The sequence below is a fragment of the Sapajus apella genome, unplaced genomic scaffold (assembly GCF_009761245.1).
Source record: "Sapajus apella isolate SASKATOON/1434 unplaced genomic scaffold, GSC_monkey_1.0 scaffold3, whole genome shotgun sequence".
NCBI classification, from domain to species: domain Eukaryota; kingdom Metazoa; phylum Chordata; class Mammalia; order Primates; family Cebidae; genus Sapajus; species Sapajus apella.
In genome coordinates this window covers 14,179,927-14,194,284 of record NW_022436943.1, presented here as the reverse complement: position 1 = coordinate 14,194,284, position 14,358 = coordinate 14,179,927, and the positions used below count along the sequence as shown (strand labels likewise).

General features: G+C 39.5%; 1 protein-coding gene across 1 annotated transcript; it reads right to left on the bottom strand.

The window, feature by feature from the left end:
* Positions 1 to 1,191: 1,191 nt before the first annotated feature.
* PSKH2 (protein serine kinase H2) lies at positions 1,192 to 14,137 on the bottom strand. The gene is made up of 4 exons (XM_032247793.1): positions 13,953 to 14,137; positions 13,366 to 13,439; positions 8,414 to 9,126; positions 1,192 to 2,845 (listed from the first exon to the last, which is right to left on the bottom strand). Exons 1-4 carry the CDS (start codon positions 14,135 to 14,137, stop codon positions 2,540 to 2,542), a joined length of 1,278 nt encoding a protein of 425 aa, XP_032103684.1. The 3' UTR covers positions 1,192 to 2,539.
* Positions 14,138 to 14,358: the final 221 nt, after the last annotated feature.

The window sequence follows — 14,358 nt, the reverse complement described above, 5'->3', positions numbered from 1 at the left end:
GCATGTGAAAGCGATTTTCTAATCACAAGAAATCTGGAAGCATTAGCATTACAAATTTTGACTGCTTTTTTGTATTCTAAAAACTTCAAGTGGCAAATAGGTGAAATATTCAATTAAAAAGAACCAGTTTTCACATCTGATTAGTCCATCCTCAGTTCCTAGGATGCTGCTTATTCAAGCTTCTCCCTTTTAGGTTGTTTCCCTTTTGCCACTTGCATATTTAGTTGCATTTTCTTTTTACTATAGACTTAACAGAAATACATCAATTTTGTTTGTTTGTTTGTTTGAAACAGGGTCTCTCTCTGCAACCCAGGCTGGAGTGCAGTGGTGAGATCTCTGCTCACTGCAACCTCCACCTCCCAGGATCAAGCAAACCTCCTGAGTAGCTGGGATTACAGGTGTGCACCACCACGCCCAGCTAATTTTTGTATTTTAAGTACAGATGGGGTCTTGCCATGTTGGCCAGGCTGGTCTCGAACTCCTGGCCTCAAGTGATCCACCCACCTCAGCTTCCCAAAGTGCTGGGATTAAAGGTGTAAGTCATTGCACTCAGCTGAAATATATCAATTTTTTTTTAATGTTAAGGTAGAAATAGGTGTAAAATGAAAAGTAAACCTTTCCCTCCCACCCAGACTTATTTTTTCCCAGAAATAATCACTATCTCTTTTACCAAATTCTTAGCAATCTTTCAAGCTTCTGAACATATTTTTCCACACAAACATCATACTATAATACTTCTGTGCTTCTTGCTTTTTCATCTAACACAATAACATGTTGTATAACAAAACTTAAACATCTGCCACATTATTTTTAATAGCGACATAGTAGGCCTTCGCTTAAATGTAACATGCTTTAAGGCATTCTCCTACTGATAGGCATTTATTTATGACTCCTGTTAATATCATAACGATGTTTTATAGACTTATGCACAATGTTTTATACACACTTTGGCAAGAATATGTGTATGACAAATTTCTGTAAATGATACAATTAGGTCAAAGGTCAATGCATTTTTAATGTGAGTAGACATTACTGCCAAACTGTCCCCCAATGCCCTGAGGTGGCACCAAATTGCGCTCCTCTCTCTCTGCAGAGCATGAGAGTATCTGCCTGCAACCTTCCACCATATATAGTATCCAAGTTTTAAGTTGTTTTGATCTGATAGGTACACAAAATTCTTTGCCTGTTAGATTTTCATTTTCTTTGTCATTTTAATTTTCATTTTGTAAATTACAAATGAAACTAAGCATTTTCTTCATGTATTTATTAGCTATTTATGTTTATAAACCACATAGCAAAATGTTTGCCCATTTTTCTATTATTTTTCTTATGAATTTGTGTCTGTCTATATTAGAGGAATTAACCCAGGCCTGTCATATATCATGTGATACAGCATTACAACTTAAAAAGAAAATAGTTGTGTCACGAATTACATATTCATATCTGTATATGAGATCTATAGCTGTTCCATCTACATAGCCTAAAAGAGAAAAATAAGATGAAAAAATTAGAACTAATTTTAAAGTTGTAGTAAATGTCATTCTAATATTTTATTATTTTACTTAATAAAATATGTAATATCAACTAGTTAATCATTTATTTGCTACATTTACCCATTCTTATGAGTGACTCACAGACATAATTAATAGTATTTCAGTCTTTATATCATTTTACAAAAATTTACTGTATAAGGGATCAGGCCATATGTGCCTTGCCTAGAGAACTAAGTTTGGAAACTTACCTCTTCATTGCATTACCTATAATTATTTCATGGTGAGTGTTTAAAGTCATCAAGATATTTGATTAAATAATTCCAGAGGAAACCAGCGCATACTAAAAAGTGTTGACAGTAGTGATAAGAAGAAAGACGATATTTTTTTGTAAACACTGGTGGTTAATAAATGCTAACACTAGAAAAAAAATCACTATTTCATGATTCTTAAAAATCCCTATTTTTCCAGTGTATAATGCCCCAATTAGACCAAATAAAAGTTTCTGATAGATTGAAATTATATCTTAGAGTTCTTTATATGCCCCATATCTAATAATTTTTCATAAATATTTACAGACTAAATATGAAATTAACAGACATTTATAACTGCCCTGAGAGTCACCTAGTTAACACCATACACTGAGTCTGAAACAAAAATCAGTAATTTCAGGATAAATACATATATTCCCCATATCTAACGATTCCTGCTATGTCTCTGAGTTGCCATGCCTTCACATATACATCCCTTATTCCTATAGTATCATATTATATTTAATCCATTAAATACTTTAGAGATTTTCTTATCTATGTATTGTTTCCAGTTGTCTAAACATAGCTAGTAGTTACTAAACTATTTATAGTTTGCAGTAGTATATTTTGAGAAAATGAATGTAGGTATAGGAAACATTATAGACCAAAAAGTGTTAAAAGTCAAGGTCAACACTATCCAACAATACCACAGAGTCCCATGTCCTTGGAGCTTGAGGGTGCCCTAATCATGATGAAATGGTTCTAAAGTAGGCTAAAATGGTTTTAGAGATCATCTGCTTACAAAAGTGCAGACAGTGGCGATTCTACTATCCTTAAGTTTCTCTTGCTCCACATATGCCTGGATTTGTGAGAATAATGTGACTTAGAAGACTGTGCAGATCCAGGACTCTGAGAGTGAAGAGAGGCCCTCTGCAGGAGGTTTCGGGAAATGGCCCTCTGGAGATTCTTCATGGAAGGCCCTGCAGCCATGGTGATCACCCAGGGATGGTCCAGGGCCTGGCCAGCTGACATGCGATGACCAGCCTCCAAAATCAGTAGTTTGTCTATAAAGTCCTTTGCTAAGTGGGAAATGCTTGGCCAAGGCTGAGAATAAAAATAGTTAAGTTAAAATAAATAAAATAAAAATATACACAAACAGAAAGAACTCTATTCCTAATTACATAGATTAATGCCTATCAAATCCAAAAAACTTTTTCAAATAAGCAATTTGAATACTGTGTCATTAGTATATAGAGGACCAAAACATCCACTTTTGAGAGGGGAAAAGAAAAAAAACTTTCATAGAAGAAAAACACAAACACAAATACAGAAATTCTCTTCCAAACTCTTTGTCCAACGAATGAGAAAACCTCAGAAATCTGTTCATTGTGCTGTGGTTATCAGCAAGAGTTTTTCCTAACAGTAAGGGAAGAATAGATGAACCTAATTAGATAGGGACCATTTTCTATCAATATCCAGGTGAAATTTAAAATATATAATGTATATGTTTTTAGGCCAGGCACTATGGTTCACATCTGTAATCCCAGCAACCCAGGAGGCCAAGGCAGAAGGATCACTTGAGGTCAAGAGTTTAAGACCAGCCAGAGCAACATAACAAGACCCTGTTGCTACAAAATATTTAAAAAAATAAGCTGGCTTGGCGCATACTGTAGTTCTAGCTAGTCAGAAAGCAGAGGTGAGAAGATTACTTCAGCCCAGGAAGTTTGGGGCTGCAGTGAGCTATGATCCCACCACTGCACTCCAGCCTGCTGGGTGACAGAGTGAGACCTTGTCTCTTAAAAAAGAAAACAATGTGTTTAATAACAGTGTCTGTTCTTGTTAGCTGGCTAATATGGTTATAAGACTCCCTTTTTTAAATCAATTTATTGCTTCCCAAAAGAAGATTACTATAAATCAGTGGAATATAATTAGATAAGACTATATGATTCACAACTTATTGATGAAAATTCTTGTAATTTATCATTAATATTAAAATTCTAACACCAAACTTTTCTCATTATTTGATTTCAATGATTTAAAAGTTGCACTTGATAAATGAAGTTTGTACTACAGGAAAAAAAAAAACATAAAATTAATAACTTATTTATGCAAAATTCAAACTTTCAGTCCCAGCCTCTCACATTAATAGTAACAATAACAAAAATAGTGAATGTATATATAGCGCTGACTCTGTATATACTAGTATATGAAAATAGTCTCAGCACTGAAATCTATTCCCTTATTTGATCTTCGCAACAACCCTGTTAGGTAAATACCTCCATGATTACTACTTCACAAATGCAGAAACTGAGATACAGAAAAATTTTTTGAATGTCCAAATTTACAGAGTTAGTAAATAGCAGAGCTGGTAGTGGAATCCAGCCAGTCTTGCTCCAGATCATGGGATTTTTTTTGTTGTTTGTTTGCTGTTGTTGTTTTTTTAGAGAGATCTTACTCTTTTACCCAGCAGATTAGAGTGCAGTGCTGTGATCAGAGCTCACTGCAGCCTCAAATTCCTGGGCTCAAAGGATCCTCCTGCCTCGGCCTCTCAAGTGGCTAGGACTATAGGCACATGCCACCCTGCCCACCTAATTTTTTCTAAAAAATGTTTTTTTCATAGAGATTGGGTCATGTTATGTTGCCCAGGCTGGCCTTGAACTCTTGTAGAGGAAATGTACATCAGTGAAGTAAACAGTGGATGCAAACAGGATTTCTCTGAGACCACTTATCAGCCATATCCTGAGGTAGGACTCTTAGGAAATATCTAACACTATTGAAGTTCTAACAGGGAAACTGTTACCACCAGATTCCATCTGTTCTTGTTGAGAGCTGCTACCTGAGAGACTTTATCTGCATAACAAGACAGCCTTTGCTCACCATGCCTTTTCTCCTCTCTCCCTCCCATAACCTGTCTCCAAACTCCAAGTCTTTTTGTTCCTTTCTGTACAGTATAAAAACTTCCATCATTTGGCCCTTCTTTAAGTCCCATCTTTTGTGTGTCTCCTGTGCACAGAAATAAATTCATATACATTTTCTCCTGTTACTCTGCCTATTGTCAGTTTGCTTTATAGAGTCAAATTATATTCAGAAGAAGGGAAGGAAAATTCCCTTCACCCCTACAAGTCACCTGGTTTTAAGTAAGATTGGTACAATTAGCAATTATTAGGCTTGACAATAGGTGTTAAATATGTAATAATATGATGACAAACAAAAATATGATGATACACTTTTCTGAGTCTACCACTATATGATTCCTTAGTATTATGGACTGAATACTTTATTCTCAAAATTCTCTGTTAAAGCCCTAACCCCAGTGTGGCTATATTTGGGGAAGAGGCCTCTAAGGACATAATTAAGCCCCCTAGCCTGAGATACTTTATTATGGCAGCCTGCACTGCCTAAGACACTTGGTGATATCAAAAGAAATGTTAACATGCTGAACATCTGACAGACATGGGGAAAGAAATCCAGATAATCTAAATCCAGTACCTTATTACAAGCAGCCACACTCCTCCTTGGTGTATGTTGTCAGTACTCTGGGGCTACAAGCAGGCATTTCCTCAAGAAACATAGGGTGCCTTGCAATTCTAACCATGGAGATGCTGTTAGTGCTCCATCTAGAGCCTGGGCCCCTCCTTCCTGTATGCATGCACACACCCCTCTTTTGACTAAAACCCAGCCCGTTGCTCTTTTTCAGCAGTCTGCCCGGGGGCTCATGGAGTCACTTTGCCTTGACCTCAGAGGGCCTGAGAATTTATCACTGTTACCAACCCCAGTGACCAGCAGCTAGGTGTGGTGTGAAAACTCTGCTCATTGACCTCTGGAAAATGCTGAGAAGTATTAACATCTCCCCTGCTGAATAAGTCCTACCCTCTGTAGCCTTGGCCTCTTCACCTTCCTTATCCTGCTCCCCTCACTTCCTTACCTGTCTCCCCAGGAGTCTATCCATAATAAATCACTTGCACATAACTCCTCTTCTCAGGGTTGCTTTTGGGGAAACTGACCCTAGGAACTATCTGAATTAAACCTAACAAAAGGACTTTTTAACAGAAAATATTTTATATTGTTTATTATTCTTTCACATTAAAAAGTAATTATGATATCTAGTCCAAATATGTCCCCAATGGACCACACCCCCAATATCACACTCTGTGTAGTTCTCTCCAATATGAATCATGGCTGGCGTAGGACTCAGTAACCAACAGAACGGGGCAGATGTGGAGCTCTGCTGTTTCCAAGTTTAGCCTTGAAGAGGACTGGCAACTTCCATAGCTCCCTATTGGAATATCCCCTTCCCTCAGCTGCCATGTAAGAAATCTGGCTGCCCTGCAGGAGAAAGCACATGAACAAACCCGTGGAGGAAAAGAGAGCCAGAGATGCACAGAGAGAATAAGAGAGAAAGGCCTAGGCATCCCAGTGATCTAGTTGAACCCAGATTCCAGCCATCCCCACTAAGATACCAGACATTTGAGTGTGGCCCTCGTGGATACCCCATCCCAGTCAAGTCACCAGATGACTCCACCCAACATCATGTGGCACAGAAGAGTCACAAGCTCTCTCATCAACCACAGATTCATGAGTCATAAAAAAGTGATGACTGTTTTAAGCCGCTAGGTTTTGGGGTGGTTTGTTATACAGTGGTAGATAACCGAAACAGAAATATATATTCTTTGTAAACAAAGCAAAAACAGAAATACAAAGATATTCAAGTTATAAAGAAAGCCAAAACGATCCAAATCACCATACCAGGAGACAAGCCCTGTGAACATTCTATTGTATTTCCTTCTAGCCTTTTCCCATGCAAACATTTCCCACACAAATGTGATCATAGTGTATACACAGTTTATATTCTGCTTTTATTCCACTTGGCATATATTGTGAAAATTTTCCATTGTCATTACAATTTTTAAATGTGAATAAATTGGGGACTAACATACTCTATCATATGGATGATCTGTAATTTATTCAAAAATTCTCTCAGGACTCTTTCAATTTTTTACATTTGTAAATGTAGCTCAGATTAGTACTCTTACACTGAAACCTTCGCTGCATCTGGGATTACTTTCTTAGAGTCTTACAAATTGAATTATTAGATCAAAATCCATAAATTTTTTAAAGTTCTTGATATGGTTTGGCTGTGTGTCCCCACCCAAATCTCACCTCAAATTGTAATCCCCATGGTCCCCATGTGTCTGGGGGGGACTACGTGGGGGTGATTGGATCATGGGGGCAGTTTCCCCCATGTTATTTTCATGATAGTGAGTGAGTTCTCATGAAACCTGATGGTTTTATAAAGGGCTCTTTCCCCTTTTCTCTCCTGTCTCTACTGTTGCCATGTGAGGAGGTCCAAGCTTGATTCCCCTTGGTCTTCTGTAGTGATTGTAAATTTCCTGAGGCCTCCCCAGCCATGCAGAACTGTGAGACAATTAAATCTTTTTTTAATATAAATTACCCAGTCTTGCATATTTCTTTACATCAGTGTGAAAATGAACTAATACAGTTCTAGATTCATATTTTCAAACTACTTTCCAAGAAACCTGTGACAATTTGTTCTTTACTAGTTTTGAGTGAGAGGACTAATCTCTCAGTACCCTTCACAGCGTTGAGTAGAATTTAGGTTTTTTTTATCTTTATGAATTTGAAAGGCATTTTTGTGTTCATTTGCGTTTCTTTGGTCATTAGTGAGGGTGGATATTTTTCGTACTTTTAACAATCAGTGGTACTGCATTGTCTGTGAATTTTTCCCATCCTTTTCTATTTCCCTGTGTAAGTTTTAGTTCTCATTTATCAATGTGTATGAGTTTGTAAAAACATATACACGTACAATAATGTACTAAAGGTCTGTCAGACTGTAGAATACATATTTAAATTTGTCATTTAACTTTAATTTTGCTTAAAGATGTTGTTGTAGATATACATGTTATATTTTAAGTAGGTACAAGCAAATATCAATATTTTTCTTTACGAGAAATTAAAAGAAATAAATTTGCTCATTTGCTGTACATGAAATGAATTTCCTATTTTGTCAGGCTTCCCACGCATAAGCATTGGCAACTTTCCTTCCCTACCCAAAACAACAAAAAGTTAACACATTCATAAACACTGGGAGTTTCAAGTTTAATCAGTGGATAAATGTTTTACACAAGCTGTGAGGTTAAACATTTCGCTGAGAAAACACTTTATCACAGAAAGGGCTTGGATCACCAAGATTTAAGGCAGAAAAATCTCTCGCCAAACACCCAAGCACCATGCTGAGCTTCTGTGAACATATTAGTCTAGTTAACCAGCTCAGGCTCCTCACAGATTGAAGAAAAAAACTGCAGACAAACTCATTTATCTACTTGATTTTCAGTGTTACGTGCCAACCACAGGCAGCTAGTAATCGAGGCTCTTGCTATCTTGAGACCAATGGCTCTCAGTCAGGGGCGATTCTGCCCCACAGGGAACATTTTACAATGTCTGGATACATTTGTGGGTGCCACAACAGGGGGAGGTGCATTACTGGTATTTAGGGTAGAGGCCAGGGATGCTGCTAAACATCAGGACAACCCCAGCACACAGGAGAACCCCAAACCCCAATAAGGAATCATCCAGTCTTAAATGTCAAATGTGGCAAGGTAGAGAAATCACACTGTAAAGCAACACAATAGGAATAAAATAAGGCTCTCTTACCTCTCCTGTATAATTATATTTGCCTTTCAGAATCTTCCTGTAAAGCCTTGTCTGGCTTTCATCATCAAAAGGCAAGAATCCGCTAAGTAAAACATATGTGATCACACCAAGAGCCCACATGTCCACTGCACTGGTATAAGGCTTCCTTAGCAAAACCTCAGGAGCTATGTACTCTGGGGTCCCACAGAATGTCTTCATCGTCCAGTCGCCACTTTTGTTCCCAGAGTGTGCCAAACCAAAATCTGTAATTAATATTTTCGACTCTGCACCTGGATGATAGTATAAGAGATTTTCAGGCTTTAGGTTCCTGTGAGTTATTCGCAGTGCGTGCAAATACCTAATCCCATCAGCAACCATCCGGAGGATCCTGACAGCATCCCACTCTGTAAAGGATCCCTGAGCAATGAGTCGATCAAAAAGCTCCCCTCCAGTAGCCAGCTCCATCACCATGTAAACTTGATCCTCAGCCTCAAAGATCTCTATGAGCTGGACAATGTAACAATGGCTGACCCGCCGCAGCACACTCAGCTCAGACACACACGCTTCTCTACCTTGTCTATCTCTGGTTTCCATCACTTTTATTGCAAAAGGTTTCTTGGTGGTCTTTTGCTCTACCCTGACAACCCTGCTGAAACTGCCTGTCCCAATGAGAGCTTTGATGTCATATCTGTTGGGAAGAAAAACCAAACATGTTATCACCAGAAACGATGATTCTCAAAATTATTTAAGTCCATGCTTCATATCATCTTTTCTATCTTCCTATTCCTCCCACTGGGTTCCTTTGCTTATTATTACTTGTGTTTATTATTTTTGAAAGGTGCCCCAAATCCTGTTTTGAAATGGAAGAAAATGATATAAAGGTAATTTGTTAGTAGAAAGACAATCTTAATATAATAACTACCATTTATTATACAGTTATTATATGCCAATAGTTTTTAAAAATCTTATCCCTACTAAAACCCTGCTGGGTAATATAATAACATCCCCCCTTTTCAAATAATGAAATTAAGACTTAAAAAGAAGTTAAGTGAGTTCTTGGAGCCACACAGATTGTGGTTGGAATGGATGGGATTCAAATCCAGCCCCATTCAAATGCATTTCACAAAAAAATGTTTCAAGAATTTTAAGACACTTCACCCCACACCAATTTCTTTCCTTCCTCTAGCCTTTGTCAACAACAAACAAATCAAGTTGGGGAGAATAAAGTAGAAGTCTATTCCCATTTATAATTTCTCAAAAGACAGAGGATCCTGTATCAGGAGATGGGGAATAAACAGTATGTTTCTTTGGGTTGCTTGATTGTGAGCTCAGCCCCAGGCTCATCTTGTACACAGCAGCTGTTAATAAGGAAGAAGTAAATGCAGCTGTGCTATTATAAGAGCAGGTTTCAGAGGTCTGGTGGGGCTAGTGTCAGGGCTACCTTGCAGCTAGCAGCTTCTCACAGTCTCCCTCCATCTTCTCTCCTGCACTTTCAATTTCTAGGTAGTAAAAGAATTCTAACATGGAATATATGCCAATAATTTGTAAACCAATTATCCCACAAAAAGGCAAGAACACATATTTACCTGTGTAACAAACATACACATCCTGCACATGTACCCTTGAATGTAAAATAAAAGTTGAAGAAAAAAAAAAGGCCAGGAAATCAGCTCAGATTTCAAATGCTAGGAATCTTAAGCTTTAATTATCTGTGTAAACATCTACTAAAATTTAAGAATCTGACCAGGCACGGTGGCTCATCCTGTAATCTGAGCACTTTGAGAGGCTGAAGTTGGAAAATTGTTTGATCCTAGGAGTTTGAAACCAGCCTGGGCAACAAAGTGAGACCACTTCTCTACAATAAATTAAAAAATTAGCCAATCATGGTGCACAGTTGTAGCCCCAGCTACTTGGGGGTCTGAGGCAGGAGAATCCCTTGAGCCCAGGAAATTTGAGGTTGCAGTGAGCTGTGATCAGGCCACTGTACTCCAGCCTGGGTGACAGAGTGAGACTTCTGTCTCAAAAATTAAAATCAAAAATTAAAAATGAATCCTATCAAATTTAACCCTCTACTTCATATTTAAGACATGTTGAGAAAATGCTAGACTTAAAATCATGATTTTACAGCTGGGAAGAATATTAAAGTTGGGTATTTAATCCAACTTCTTGTTTTACCTATGAGAAAATTTGAAGAACACATTAGTCAATTGGCTGTTTACATTGTAGAGTCAGGATTAGAACACAGGTCTCCTTACCTGTGCCGTAATTTAGTGCTTTTTCCTTTTTTTTTTTTTTTTTTTTTTTTTAGATGGAGTCCTTCTCTGTCACCCAGGCTGGAGTACAGTGTCGTGATCTTGGCTCCTCTGCCCCCCAGGTTCAACTTATCCTCTTGCCTCAGCCTCCTGAGTAGCTGGGATTACATGTGCACTGCACCATGCCCAGCTAATTTTTGTATTTTTGTTTGTTTGTTTGTTTTAGTAAAGACAGGATTTCACCATGTTGACCAGGCTGGTCTCCAACTCCTGACCTCAAGTGATCCGCCCTTCTGGGCCTCCCAAAGTGCTGGGATTATAGGCATGAGCCACTGCGCCCAGACTTCATTTTAATATAACCTCTCCTGGCTAAGGATGACAAAGAATGCAATGTACTCAGAAGGGTACATTCCAGGGAGAAGGCAAGTTTTTATATCACATATTCAATACCAAAGATTCAAATGCAAATACCAACCTATGTTTTAAATAGTCTTACTTCTTTTGTTGAGCTTATTTTTCCTGTAACTTTTTTTTTTTTTTTTTTTTTGGTCTTCTTGTTTGTTCCTTATATTCCTGTGTGTATTGAATAAAAACGACATTTGGCTGTACCAGATTACAGAAAACAGCTTTGTTCTCCACAGAGCATTTAATTTTCTGGCCAATTACCTTATCAAAACAGATAGCAATTCAGTAATCTTAAATAGATTCTTTCCCCTTTTCCCTTCCCAGCTCTGCTTTTTTATTCACATGCATTCCCAGTGTTATTTTGAAGATAATCACAGGCATTTCAAATTCTATTTGAATTTGCAAACCAACCAAGTTTTATATTAACTCTACTGTGGATGAAAGCACTTGCAAATGCTAATTTATCACCATGCCCTCAAAGCTGCCATCAAACTCATTTGTTCACAGAATTAATTATATCAAACAAACTACCATTTCTGAGAATTACACTCTTTTGCTCAAATAAAAGAAGCTTTATTCAATACTGTTAAGGGGGCTTCATATTTCTAATATTTGAAAAAAAATTACTAGTAATTTGGCATTGGAGGAAATAGTACACTTTAAGCCAAGATTTAGAGTGGTGTAAATAAATGCCTTAGATTGTTATTTAGTTTGTCCCATAACAAATTCTTATAGCTGCAGCCTTGCTCATGAGTCCCCAATAGCCATGAATGGTGACCATCTTCATGATTTGCGTGGTTATACCTTGTAAAGTGCCTAGTACAAAGGAGTAACAATAATCATTGAACAAAAGAATCATTCACTGGATACATATTATTCCTGAATCATCATATATATTTTGAAAACATTTAGTAAGAATCACATCGAGCAGGGAAGAACGCATTTATAAGATCTTTCCATTTCCTTCACTTTTACCCCTCCACTCCCTTAAAAGAGTAGCCTCAAAGTCAATTTAGTAGGTGGGGCAATTTCGTATCATCCCAGAGACTATGCAAATTGGAAATATTCTTTAACCTCAACTGCTATTATACAAACTGGGAATTTTTGAACGTAGATGAAAGATTTGAAACAGGGAAATAATAGTATCACAACCTGTTTGAGAGAAGCAATTGTAATAAACTCCCAAAAAGAGAGTAAATATACTCATATTTAAATTCTATCATCTCTTTTCTGCAAAAGGTATAGAAGAAATCACAACAGAGAAGAAAGACGGCTGCATTCTAGTCCCAATTCTACCATTAACTTGGACAAGTCACTTAACCTTTGGGGATGCAACTACTCATTGGTTAAAGATGAGCCTTGAGTTGAAGTCTCTGAAGCTCTTGTAATGTTGAGATCCTCCACTTCCGTGATAGCTTTACAGTCTATGGGGCTGGATCTACCCCGGGATTGGGAATTAGGAGGGTGAATAAAGACTAGACCAGACTAGCATCATCTCTCTGATTGGAGATGACCAGAAATGCCATTTAACCAATTCAGTCTTGACAAGACCCTGTACCTATTCAGATTCAGTTGTCATATTAGCTGGCTTCGTTCTTCTCTAAGCTTAACAGCTACTGGACTAATCCTCCAAGAGTCATTGTACTAAAAGTTCTCAAGGAGGCCAGGAAATAAATGATTCTGCATAGATTCTGGACAGAGCACTGTGATGAAGTCAGTATGCAATTCTAGGACCAGAAGTGCCCTGGAAAGCCCTCTGAGCCACCCATTATTGTGTCTCCCCAAACACACAGAGGAGAAAGGGATTCTGTGATTGACTTGGCCAATATGCCCAACATGGTATACTCTGAGGAAATTATTTCTCAGGCTAACCAGCCTGCAATCTTCTACATAGAGTCAGTGAGGGCTTACTTGTACTTCATGAAGGCAATAATCAGCATTGCACTAATATCTGCATAACGACTGGTGCCATGCACGGCGCATAACTTACATGTATTAATTTAATTATGCTCACAACAGTCTGATGAGATACTCCCATTTTATAGAGGCAGAAACTAAGGAAGGAGAAAAGCTGTGTTCTAAATGGTACATGACAGAAGAGATGGGACCAGACCTCAAGTCTAGATGGCTCAAAGGCCCATCGCTAGTCCACTCACTGTAATCTCAATTTTTAGAATTTAATAGAAGATCCTTCACACACCAGGTCTAGCAAGACCCAGCCCCAGTGAGACCCAGCCCCAACACATTGGTGGCAAAGCCGTTTTCTGCCACTGATGCTGGAGGTTGGCAGGCAGGTCCTCTCACGCCCCCACCCACCACTTCTGAAGATAAGAATTCCTTCCCGTTTTTTGCTGCTGCTCCTGCTCTCTTTTTCCCATCCTCTACACTCCCTGCTCAGATGTCAAAGAGAAATTGTTTGGGGCACTTATGGAACACAGTGCGGAAGGCTTATCCCAGACTACTGCAATAGGGGTCAAGGCTTCTGCAACAGGGGAAAGAATGGACGCTTGGAACAAAAGGCGAGAAAGCGTTTTAGCGCTGGGGCGAGCTAGTGGAACAAAAGGGAGAAGGTTACGGAGAGGTGGTCACTGCGGTCTGTGGTTGCTACCTGGCCCTTAGGGAAGTTAGGTTCCTACCCTCCCGCAGAGACTGAAAGACAATGGCCCTAATTCTCTTGATGACTACATTTCAAAGGGATGGCTCCCAGGTGCGTGAAAAAGACATATTTGGGTTATAGAAGTTTTACAATCAAAGGGGCAGAGAAAGGGGGAGATCAGTGGCCTATCACCCAAAAGCACCCTGTCCAAAACGGAGTCAAGCTGAAGGAAACCTTGAGGCGGTCTTGGCCAGAGGGTTATCTTTGTCAGCCCAGCCCCAGGCCAGTTTCTCACGTGGCGCTTTACCTGGCAAGGACGCGGGGGTCGAACTTGGCTCGGAAGCGAGCCACCTGCATCCTCTGCGCCGCCTGGGCCGCCTCCTGGGACCCGGGCCCCGCGCCTCCGACGCCGCCTTGGCTTGGACCCTCGTGCTTGGCCCTGGCCTGCGCGTGCGGCCACGGGACCACCTTCCTGCTGGCACCGCACCCCATACCCGCAACACGCGGGGCACTCACGGGACCCGGGGACTCCGGAAGCAGCCAGACCTGCTCCTCCGCGCTTTATCCTGCGAGGGGCGGGGTCCTCGGAAAGAAGCCCCACTGGGGGTCGTGGTCAGGAGGACAACTCCCCAGACACCCGCTGACGGCCGAGACGCCTGGACCATCGCTGGCCACCGTCTGTGTGTGTGACCTGACGTGATGAAAGCAAAGTC

Coding starts and splice junctions, on each gene's coding strand:
- PSKH2 (XM_032247793.1), bottom strand. CDS start 14,137: ATGGGGTGCGGTGCCAGCAGGAAGGTGGTCCCGTGGCCGCACGCGCAG. Junction 9,127..13,365: donor AATTCTTATCTTCAGAAGTG/GTGGGTGGGGGC, acceptor AATAATTTTGAG/AATCATCGTTTCTGGTGATA. Junction 2,846..8,413: donor AATATAATTATACAGGAGAG/GTAAGAGAGCCT, acceptor TTTTATTCTCAG/CCTTGGCCAAGCATTTCCCA.